This window comes from Mus caroli, chromosome 10 (genome assembly GCF_900094665.2).
Source record: "Mus caroli chromosome 10, CAROLI_EIJ_v1.1, whole genome shotgun sequence".
NCBI lineage: Eukaryota > Metazoa > Chordata > Mammalia > Rodentia > Muridae > Mus > Mus caroli.
Window position 1 is genome coordinate 79,880,432 of NC_034579.1, and position 12,366 is coordinate 79,892,797.

Here is a 12,366-nt window from a genome sequence, read left to right on the forward strand (position 1 = left end):
CCTCATATCTGTTAAAACTTACAAGGTGGAAAGACCACTCTAAGACTATTATTACAAGATGCCTATTTCTGACATCTGACTCACCATAGTCTAGTGCACGCTGGGTGATCCTCGCCTTGATTCCAGGGTAGACAGTCTGGGAGGAGGCAATGTAGAGACTCCATAGGAGAAAGCATGCCCAGAGGACTGGGACCTGCTTTGTCCGCATCTGCAGTGAATCAACATTTAGAGTTCTTTTAAACATTTTTACTTCCTCATCCGTCAATTCCACCCACTGTTTCTAGGCTTTCTTATGTTCACTGCTGACTTCAATTTTACCTATCCATCTATGCCTTTTCCCATTTACTGACACACCTATGCATCCATTTAGAAGTCATGTGTAGCAAAATACATTGCAGATGTAGAGATGACCTGCCTATGACTCTTCATCTTTGTTGTCCATGAGCTAAGGGTGAGCTGGATGTGTGTATGATCACACACACTTAGAACATGATGCAATAAATTAGCTTCAATGGGGCGATACCCCGAGAAGGATCCTGGGCCCCCAGGGTGAGATGCAGATCAAATACATTTTAGAACATGTAGGTCAGTCATATAGCCTTATGGCAATGAAGCAAACTTTCATCTGCTTAAAGCCCATTGGTAGCTCCCCTTTATCTACAGGACTTGATATAAGCCAGCAGTCAAGCTCTCATTTAGGCCAGGTATTGTGGTGCACACTGTAATCTCAGCTTTTAGGAGGCTGAAGCAGGAAGGTCAGGAGTTTGAGGCCGACCTTGGCTCTTTAGCAAGTTCTTGAGAGTCTGTCTCAAAACAAACCGAAGAACAGAATAAACCAGAAAGATTTCCTTTCATTGTCTCTGCATTTCTGAGCTGCTGTTCTACTCTTCTAAGCGGTGGTACTCCAAATGGGCCAATCAGAACCATCTGCTTGCTATTCATTGCTTTACTGGTCCTTGAGCCTTCTGTTCAACTTTCCTGCTGTGAACACACACACACACACACACACACACACACACACACACACACACACGTGCACATTCTCCGTTCCAGTTCCTGCACTCTGCTCACCCATCCATGGTCTACTTTGTGAAATCATTCTCCTGGGTCACCTTCAGTTTCCTCTGTGACAATATCTTTTACTGTGCCATTTCATGCATGCGTAGTTCATTACATACCCTGCTCAGACTTGTAAAATGAATGCATCTTAGTCAGGGTTTTATTGCTGTGATAAAACCCTATGACCAGCGCTCTGTTCTTCCAGACCTAATCCACAAGTTCATCCCTATCGATGCAACAGAACATCACTTGTAGCCTCCCCTCTCCCTGTCCATACCTCCTGTGGATCCCACAGACTATTGCCCCCTCCACCCCCAGCTTCCCTTCTCCCCCCTCATTGCTGTTTCCCAGATCCCAACTCAGGCAGACACTCTGCTCAACCACAGGCCACTTGAGATCAAGGTGATACAAACTGGAAAGGAAGAAGCCAAAGTATCATTATTTGCAGATGATATGGCAGTATACTTAAGTGATCCTAAAAATTCAACCAGGGAACTCCTACAGCTGATAAACACTTTCAAGCAAAGTAGCTGGATACAAGATTAATTTTTAAAAAAGTAGTTCTTCTATATATAAACAGCAAACAGACTTAGACAGAAATTGGGGAAATAACACCCTTCATATTAGCCTCAAATAGTATAAAATATCTTGGGGTAATCTATTCATGCAAATGAAAGACTTGTATGATAAAAACCTGAAGTCTTTGAAGAAAGAAATTAAAGAAGACCTCCAGAAGATGGAAAGATTTCCCATGCTTATGGATTAGTAGGATTAACAGAGCACAATGGCTGTTCTACCACAAACGATCTACAGAGTCAAAGCAATTCCCATCAAAATTTCAACATAATTCTTTACAGGCCTTGAAAGGACAATTCTAGACTTCATATGGAAAACCAAAAAAACAAAAAACAAAACAAACAAACAAACAAACAAACAAAAAACCCAGAGTAGCTAAAACGATCCTGAACCATAAAAGAACTGTTAGAGGTCTCACCATCCCTGATCAAGTTGTACTACAGAGCAGCAGTAATAAAAACAACAAGGTATTAGTATAAAAAAAGACACATTGGTCAATAAAATCGAATTGAAGACCCAGACAAATCCATACACCTATGGACACCTCTTTTTTTTTTTTTTTTTTTAATAAAGACGCTAGAAGTACACACTGGAAAAAACAACAGCATCTTCAGCAAACAATACTGGTCAAGCTGTATGCCTGCTGCAGAAGGATGCAAACAGACCCATATTTATCACCCTGCACAAACTCAAGTTCAAGTGGATCAAAGACCTCAACATAAAACCAGATATGCTAGACCTGCTAGGAAAGAACTGGGGAACTGGGAGACAGCTTTGGATGCATTGGCACAGCAGACAACTTCCTGAACAGAACAGCAATAACCTGGACACTAAGATAAACAATTAATAAGCTTCTGTAAGGTAAAGGATACCGTCAAAAGGACAAAACAACAGCCTACAGAGTGGGAAAGGATCTTCACTAACCCCACATCCAACAGGAATATCCAAAGTATATTAAAAAAAAAACTCAAGAAACTAGACATCAATGAACTAAATAAGCCAATTTAAGAGTGGTGTACTGCTTTAAACCTAGAATTCTTAACAGAGAAATATCTAATGGCTGAGAAGCATTTAAGGAAATGTTCAACGTCCTTAGCCATCAGGGAAATGCAGATTAAAATTGCTTTGAGATTCCATCTTACACCTGTCAAAATGGCTAACACCTATAACACAAGTGGCATACTGGTGAGGATGTGGAGCAAGAGGAATGTCTTCTCCACTGCTGGTAAGAGTGCAAACCTGTACAACCACTATGGAAATCAATATGGTGGTTTTTCAGACCCAGCTTTACCACTCCTGGGCATATCCCCAAAAGATGCCCCATTATATCACAGGGACACTTGCTCAAACATGTTCACCGCAGCTTTATTCATAATAGTCAGAAGCTGGAAACAACCTAGATTTTCCTCAATGCAAGAATGGATAAAGAAATCGTGGTATATTCACACAATGGAGTATTTATTACTTAGCTGTTAAAAATGGCATCATGAATTTTTCTGGCAAAGGAATGGGGGAACTAGAAACGGTTCTTCCTGAGTGAGGTAACCAAGACCCAAAAAGCCACATATGGTATGTATTCACTTATCAGTGGACATTAGCTGCTAGGTAAATGATAATCAAACTACAATCCATAGACTCAGAGAGGTTAGTTAAAAGGAGGCTCTCAAAGGGAAGCGTGGATATCCCTGGGAAAGGGAAATAGAGTAGATTTTATGTGTGGATGTGGGGACAGGAGCAGGAAGTGTCAGGTTAGGGAAGGGATGGAGGAAGACAGTATAAGGAGAGAAAGTGGGAATTGGGGGACATTTGGGGAGCGGTGTGAAAACCAAGTGCAGTGTAAACTTCCTGGAATCTCCATGAAGGTGATTCTAATAAGGGCTCCTAGTAACGGAGGATGCAGGGTCTGCTGGCCATCTTTTGTAGCCAGACAAGGCTTCCAGTGGTGGACTGGCTTGTATTTGGTTGAGCTGTTGCCTGAGTGGGTCCTGTGGAGATCCCCCAAATAACCCAGGCTGATGTTAGGACAGAGGGTCGCTCTCTGAAAACTGACAGCAGGGTCACATTGCAGAGGACAACCTCCATACAGCTCATTGAACATAGTGTGGGAAGGTACCCTGCTGGCCCCAGCCCAGCCACAAAACCTTCAACCTACATTCTGTCATGCTTGCAAGCTGTGTTGGGGGCAATTGTGATACAGAATTTTCAGAATGAACCAACTAACATCTAATTTAATTTGAGACCCACACCATGAATGGGAGCCCATGACTGACAGTGCTTGGGTAACCAAGAGAGTCTGGATAGCCAAGAAACATAGGATAGAACCAAACACGGCTGGCAAAACCAAAACCATCTGCTATATTCATACACTGGTGCCTTGTGCAGTTGTTATCAGAGAGGCTTTCTCCTGTGGCGGATGGGAGCAGGTGCAGAGATCCACAACAGGTTTTATTGGGAGAGAAAGTCTAAATTGGAGGTCTCCATCTGGCCCCTCCCCTCAGAGCTCAGGAAAGTCCACGGAAGAGGAGGAGAAAAGACTGTAGGAGTCAGGGAATGGAGGACACCAGGAGAACACGGCCCACAGACTCAACTAAACAGGGCTCCTATGAGCTCACAGAGACTGAAGAGGAAAGCACAGGGCCTGCATGGGTGTGCACCAGGCCCTCTACATATATGTTATGGTTGTTAGCTGGGTTAGAAGGCAGATAGACCTCTTGCTAGTGTCTGGTTCAAGCCAATGTCACGTCACAAGTAAGTCTTTGATAACCTCCTTTCTAGTCTCCCTGCTTCAGTATTTGTTGCTTTCTGGGTAGTCAGTGGGGATGTGAAGGTAGGACCACATCAGCCCCTCTGGCTGGCTCTGTTACAGCCCTCTAGCACAACTCCATCTCAGTGTAAATTTCACTAGAATCAAGGCTTCCTCAGCCTCTGCTCCCTCACTGACCTCTTCCTGATGCACACTGGGGAATACCGGCCTGTCCAGTTCACTAGGTCTTTCTTGAACACCCTGAATAGCCTGTCTCTATTCTACACTGCCTCACACAGCCTTCCTTAGATGAACTCATGCCCAGGGCTTTCACCCTCTCTAGGATGTCCAGCACCACCTCAGAGAGCCTTTCCTGTCTACTCTATGCAAAGCAAGACCCTCCACTGAGACTCTGATAATTCCTATGCTCTTTCTCAAAATTAATTTTTCTTCAAAGCATGTATATCATCTACTACACTGCCTCTTGAAAAAATTCCACCTAGAATCCTTTTTGCCCAAGAAATTTTAATTCTATTCTGGCTAGACTTATAAAATACCTATACAAAGCCAATATTTACTGATCATAAATCAAGAACAGAGGGAGGCTGAGGTCAGAGGTGAAAGGTTGAGTTTTTGCCTGAGGTTCAATCCCTAGGGACACAAAACAGCCTTTAATATATATAATTTTACTGTTTGTTAACAACAAAAGGAAATTTGCATACCATTGAGAGGAATAAGTGTATTTATTTTTATATAAAGAATTAAATTATTGTATATTTGATGCTGTTGGACATAGAACACCTTCAATAATTTTTCAGCCTGGATCAATATTTTGATTTAAAAACCATCACTGCAGAGACTGTTACTTGGCATAAGTACAGTATGAAAAGTATTTTTAGGGCCATTACAGAGTTGTTGGAAATATGCGTAGTCCAAAATTCACTTAATGTTTTTTATGAGACTCAAATCAGCAACAAAAATAACAGTTTCAAAAATTAAACATTCTAAAATAATAATGTAAAAAACAAACATTCTAATGCAACAAAATCCAAAGATATATTAATTTGATACATACTGAGTAATGATTCTAGAAAAGCCTTAAAAGCTTGCTTTTTAATGGCCTACAAGATAGCTTAGCATGTAAAGGGGCTTGGGTTCTGTCTCTGGGACCCACATGGTAGAAGGAGAGAATTAACCTCTACAAGTTGTCTTCTGAGTCCCACACATGTGATGACACCTGTGTGCCCCCCGTTCCAAAACACATCACACAGCACACACACACATACACATACACACACAAATGCAATTAAAAGTTTTTGTTTTCTGTAAATAGACCAGTGTGTTTCTATGAGCGGATGAAACTTTGTATGCACAGTAAGAACACGGAAGTTCATACTGCAAGATAGTCTTTAGTGTGAGCTGAGGTATTTCAGCAGCCAGTGTTGGTGTTGTATAGTGTGACAGCCTATGCAGTGAACATGCCATTTGTACAGAGCAATAGCTGCAGTGACATCACACAGGGGAACACTGGCATACATTCCCAGAAACACTTTAGGTTCATTATGAGTTTTTGAATTAATTTTTGGTGATTGTGTGTTTAGATACCTTTTCCTGTTATATTTTTTTCCCCAGTTCCATCAGTTATGAGACTTCATATGGAGCTGTGATTCTTAGATAAAGAAGTTATAATCTAATCATTATTTAAATATTGATTATTGGGGTTTCCCCCTTTCTGGACATTTCTTCTGTGTTGGAAGGAATGACTTCATTGTGTCAGCACTTGGGACAGCAACTGTCACACGGTAGGCAATGGGCAAACACTGAATGGTGGATTGACTGGACAATGAGTCATTGTCTCCTCGAGGCTATGAATTGAATCATATATGCCTTTGTCCTGAGAGTTAGTATGAGGTGCTCAAGGCTCTGAATTGTGATTGCCTCTTTACTTCTCTGTCCTTACTTCACTAAGGGAACATTTTGTTTCTGTAGCTCCAGAGTCTAGTACAATGCCTGGATCACAGTAGTCATACAGAAATATCTTGATGAGACAAACATACTCTCCAAGGAAAAGAAACACATTGTATTCAGTGTTATGTCACCCATGCTTGGAATGTATAAGTAAGCAATTGTTTGCTTGTTCAATTAATGCTGCGCCATGGATTAATGCCAACCTATTTTTCTTGTTGGTTTAAAGGACAGATGCCAATAGCAACAGTGGTGTAGACTTATTTCAATGGCATCCAAGTGGTTAATACCGGCACAAGCCTTACTTCTTGTTTGGGGTGTTTACAGTTTGGATGAGCTGTCATGGCTGAATTCACAAAGGCAAAGTCACATGAATTTAAACCAAGTCAAGGAAGGTGGTCAAAAGAGAGACATTTCTGAGAGTTCTGTGCTTGGACAGAAGGAGGAGTGCAACCAGATAAGCACTGGAAGAGACTGAGCCCTTGGGAGCAGCCCTGGTGAAGAGAAACAGGCCATTGTAGAGGGCAAGGTGGGGCTTGGGTAAGGCACCCGAGAAGTTTGATCCGTAGAGTTTGTAGCTGTAGAGGTGAGATTGTGGAGATGGAGATGAGGATGCAGATGAGTAGACTGCCTATAAAGTTGCTTTTAAAGGACAGAACAGTGTGCTTAGGGTAGAAGGGGCAAGCAGGCCATTGTTCCTCTTTCTTGGACCTTTGGGTGAAATGGTAAAAGGTGCTCCCTTCTTAGAGCACAAGTGGTGCCAGTGGAGAGAGCATGTTAGCAAATCAGCACACTGATGTGCGAGCTTCAGGGGAGTCTGGGCTACCTCACTTAAACTTCGAATTACTAGTTTTCTCTAGTGCATAGACCACCAAACTCACACAGTGGGCCTGTGCTCAGATTAGTATTTTACTGGAGGGCCATGAGCATTAGAAAATGACTTGATTCGCCTGTGACAGTCTATTTTTATCTTTATAGTCTATTTTAGGTGCAGGCCTACCCAGATCTGCTTGCATCTCTCACCTGGCCCCCAGGAGCCTCCTCTATGTTTGTAATATCCAACCAAAGTGAACCCACAAGCCCCCAAAAAAGTGAACAGTGCCCAAATAATAAATATTACTGCTCATAGACAGGTGGTGGTAGCACATGCCTTTAATCCCAGGACTTTGGGAGGCAGACACAGGCAAACCTCTGAGTTAGAAGCCAGCCTAGTCTACAGAGTAAGTTCCAGGATAGCCAAAGGTACACAGAGAAACCAGTCTCATAAACAAACAGACAAATAAGCAAATGAACAAGACAAACCAAACCAAACCAAACCACTGCTCATGGTTTTCTTTATCTAGGCTGCAGAAACCTTATGCTCCATGGAAGTCCAGTTTATTATTTTTATTTGTTTGGGTATGTGTATGTGGTGTGCACGAATGTGAGTACACAATGTCACACATGTGAGTGTCTGTGTGTCTGTGTGTCTCTGTACGTGTGTGTAGGTCAGAGAACAAGTTATTGGAGTTGGTTCTCCTTCCACCATGTACATTCTGGGGATTGAACTCAAGTCCTTAGGTTTGGTGGCAAGTGCCTGTATCCACTGAGCCATCTCACCAGCCCCTACCTGGTCTTCCCATAGCTTCTGGGAAATCTGAACTCTGGTCCTTACACTTGCAGTGCTTTATCCACTGGAGCCATCTTCACAGCCCCCTGAAGGTGTGTGTCAAGCATTCTTTCCAAAGGCCTTTCTGAATTCCTGGAGCTCATGTCATTTCTTTCTGAACTATAGGTGAGAAAGTCTATTTATTTATTTATGTATATGTGTTTATTTTTTTGAAAATCATCAGCTTCATCTACCAGAAGGAAAGCACATAGTTTGGAGGCTCCAAATCTAGGACACAGTGGGTGATTGATCAGTGTGGTAAAATGAGTTTATGAGTGAATAAAAGAAGCAATAGCTCTTATCTTACACTGGATTGTGCTATACAGTTCATGGCAGGGATGACTAGCACAGCATTATAAACTAGTAGAGTACAGGAACCAATCAGATGTTGGGTACAGTCTTGTAGCAGGGTCCAGAAAGTTGGGTCTGGGTCATGGGGAGGATAGGGCATTTTGGAGGACTGTTCAGAGCAGTTGGGGACACTGTGGGGCACAGAGTAGTGGCTCCTTACTAGTCGTCTCAGGCATTTTGGTATTTTACACTGGTATGGCCTTGTGAATCTAGTGTGATGTTTCAGCCCTGCACAGCTGGTTTTGATTCTGCAGAGCGATCTCCAGGAGGAGCCTGTGAAGCAGAGCTGAGAGAGGGAAGAGATGAAGGGGAGTCCCAGCTGATGGAGACTCACTCAGTAGAAGAGACACCATGATGAGGAAAGGGAGACCCAGCTGATGGAGATACACTCAGTAGGAGAGACAGACTCCTGGCCAAGCAAGGAGCTATCTGATGGTTGGAGGAAATGTAAGGAAGGATAAACAGGTGTGAAGGTTTCATATCTTGGGAAGCAGAATATAGGGTAGGTTGTAACAGTATCCTGTACTCAGGATGGAGGCAGGTCCTGTGGCTTCCTGATCTTCTAAGCCTTTCTTATCCTATAATTGTCCTGGAGAGAGGGCAGTCAAGAGCTCCTGGAGAGCTGGAAACATGGACTATTGGGTAAAATGCTTGCTGTGCAAACATGAGGACCTGAGCTTGGATCCTCAGCACCCACATAAAAGCCAAATGTGGCTGGGTACATTTGTAACCCCAGCGCTTAGGGGGAGATAGATGTCGGGCATGGAGTAGAGACCCGAGGATCAGGTCTAGCTGAGATGTGAGCTCCATCAGTGAGAGATTCTGCCCAAACAATTAGGTGGAGAGAGATAGGAAATACCCAACCTATTGCCTCTACAATGTATACACACAAAGGTGAAAACACACTCACATTTAAACCACACACACACACACACACACACACACACACACACCCACACACACACATGAGGGATTCTGGAGTGCAGATTGGGCCCAGAGGGATGGGCTAGTGGCAGTGAGAGGAACATGCCAGGCCCTTAGATTAGTGGCTGTTTACCAATTGCTACAGAGTATTTCCACATTTTACCAAATGGGGAGGCCATGCTGTTGGTGACCACATTAGTATGACTAGAGGCAAAGGTTGGAAGTGGAAATGTCCCTCTGAAGTGGGGACCAGAGGGATTTTTGTCAAAGAGCAAATTATTTTTCATAGTAGAGAGAAGCGACGAGAAAAGCCTGAACCAACTCAACTGTTTGAAACTGAGGTAACAAGACCTCAGTAAGATCCTAACTACATGAGATGGTCTAGAAAAGGGGACAAAAGAGGCACACAGAAATAGAGACTCATTTAGTTCCACAGGCACCTGAGAATCATATCTTCTGCTTCTGCTTCCTAATTCTAGAATTATTGACTTTTTTCCCCATCAAATGAGTTGGTAGATACCAGGTTTTCATTTTCATCTAGAGATTTTTTTTTTTAGGTAAGAATTCCTGGGGGACATCTTCAATGTGGAGAAATCCAACCAGCACCAGGAAGTTTTCAAGCATTTCTGAGCACCCCTCTTTTATATTTTCTTGGGCACAAATGGAGTTTAAAGTTCCCCTTCAGAGGTGGAAAAAAAAAAACCAATACAAAACAAACAAACAAACAAAAAAACCTATTTTCTCTCCTTGGTTAAAGGCAAGTGCCTGAATCGGCATACTTTGATGTCAACCCAGGAACTCAAATCCTGTGTAGAAAAACATATTTTTCCTCCAGATGTCTTATGAGAGAATGAAATTACTCAGTAGAAAGGGCCAGATTGTCCATAACTTTCAGTTGAATTGTTTGCCTAGGATTATGATTTATGGGCAGAGGATAGCAACCCTGTCAGACGAGCTGATGACTCCGGAAAGGTTAAGTAATTTGTCTGACAAGTAAGGGCAGGGTGAGCTGCCCGCTCTAGGAAAGCATCCAGGACAGCTCACAAGCCCTCCCAGCTAGTTCCCTATTTTGTTGCCTCTCAGGAACTGTTTCTTTCTAAGATTCAAAGCCTCCACAGCAACATTTCCTTGCCAATGCACAGAGAGAAAAACGCCCCTAGATTAAATGGTCTGGCTGTCCCAAACACCAGGAATAATAAAACACCAGAACTGTGTAAAACATTCTAGAGACTCACAGCTCAGCTTCCCACTTCTATTAATAACAAGATGGATCTGGAAACCCTGATTAGGGGAGCAAGGAGTCAGCCAGCATTCTAAACAGAGGCACCCATTGAAAACTTGAGTTCAGCGGGTTTGAAGATGTCTCCACTAGGGTATTCCAGTATATTGGAATATGGGCAGAATTGGGAGATCTTTCAAGGGACTCTATCTTTACATGTGTGGTATAGCAAGATTTCCAAGGCCAGAGAGCCCTGAAATTTCTTACAAAGTTGTTCCTTTCCAAACATGGAGTTTAGCACTGACAAGTTCAACCGTTCAGACAAGTGGGAGGGCAGTTTTGTGGTGACAGGATCTAGGTCACCGGTGTGATTTGAGACACAGCTCCAAAGCATAGGGATCACAATGGCTGCTTAGTCCTGACCACAATGACTGAGGCACAGGAGGAGGATAGATCCCTCTCTCAAATGGAGGCTCGATCAAGCAATCAAAAGCCCAAAGTCCATGTCACTATGAACCAATTCAAGGTGGATGTATAGTCTAGACTGACTCTTCTCTCTTCTTCTGCACCCCAGTTTTCACTAAACCTCCTCCCTAGGAGGGTTCCAGGTGAACCAGGATGACAAACGAACCCAGCACAGAAAATCCCTAGTCAGTAAGAATTCAGAATGCGTGACAGCTGACTACTAAGCGTCAAATCTGGAATGTCTGCATCGAAGGTCCCCATCCCGAGGCCCTGGGCCAGTAGAGACCTGAAGTTTGTTTGGGATTCTTACCTCAAGCGCAGGATGAGTCCAAAGCTGGAGAGTCCCTTCAGTTCCCTTCACCTTTGAAGCAGGAGTGTTCTCTGCTGTGCTCCTTAAGCGCAGAAGCCGAAACATCAAGGTAATTAAGTCTGAGTCATCTCAGCCATGAACTTTTTTTTCAGGTGACTCTTTCAAAATGTGATACACAATTGCCTCACTACAATTACCCAATGGCATGAATGAATACTATAGTCTCTCCTGAGATGAACAGACAAGGCTACCTATGCAATCATTACTGTCTTATAACACATGCATGTTAACATGCCAAATACACACACAACATACTTATGAAAGTATTTGGCTATTTTGCCAAAGTGACTAAGAAAAGACTTCAGATCTGTCCTTTTTATTTTTTCCAAGACAGGGTTTCTCTGTTTTAGCTCTGGGTGTTCTAGAACTTGCTCTGTAGACCAGGCTTGCCTCAAACTCACAGAGATCTGCCTGCCTCTGCCTCCCGAGTGCTGGGATTAAAGTCATGTGCCACCGCTTGGCCTGATCTACTTTTTAAGAAGGTGATAATTCCTTTTTAAAATTAGTTTATTTTTTATATACATTGATGCCTGAATGTATCTCTGTATGAAGGTGTCAAATCCCTTGGGACAGGAGCTACAGACAGGTGTGAGCTGCCATGTAGGCGCTGGGAAATGAACCTGCCATTCCCTGGAAGAGCACCCAGTGTCCTTAACCACTGAGCCACCTCTCCAGGCCTCAGAGGCCTTAATTCTTATTGAATTGATTCAGGATGCAGCTAAGTAATAGAGTGATTACGTTGCATGTCTCAGGCCCTGGGTTTCATCCCCAGTACCATGGGAAAAATGGAAATACTGAGTTGAAAGATGAGGAGGAAGAGGAAGAAGAGGAAGAGGAGGAGGAGGAGGAAGAGGAGGAGGAAGAAGAGGAGGAAAAGGAAGAGAATGAAGAGCAGCAGCAGCAACAGCAGCAGCACCAGCAGCAACAGCAGCAGCAGCTCTGGGACAGTATAGCCCCACCAGGGTGCCTGCAGTGACTGGCCCCACCACTGCATAGGATATTTTTTTGGACTTGAGGTAGATCAAGGGATTCAGTGTAAGAGCATG

At 43.2% G+C, this 12,366-nt stretch overlaps 1 protein-coding gene across 1 annotated transcript in view; it reads right to left on the reverse strand.

The window, feature by feature from the left end:
- The window catches only part of Bpifc (BPI fold containing family C), a 54,817-nt gene extending 43,454 nt beyond the window's left edge, over positions 1–11,363 (reverse strand). Inside the window, exons 1-2 of the mRNA XM_021175192.1 lie at positions 11,261–11,363; positions 85–208 (exon numbers count right to left, since the gene is read on the reverse strand). Of these exons, the coding sequence (XP_021030851.1) occupies positions 85–208 (124 nt within the window). The 5' untranslated portion in view covers positions 11,261–11,363. The remainder of the gene's footprint in view (positions 1–84; positions 209–11,260) is intronic.
- Positions 11,364–12,366: the final 1,003 nt, after the last annotated feature.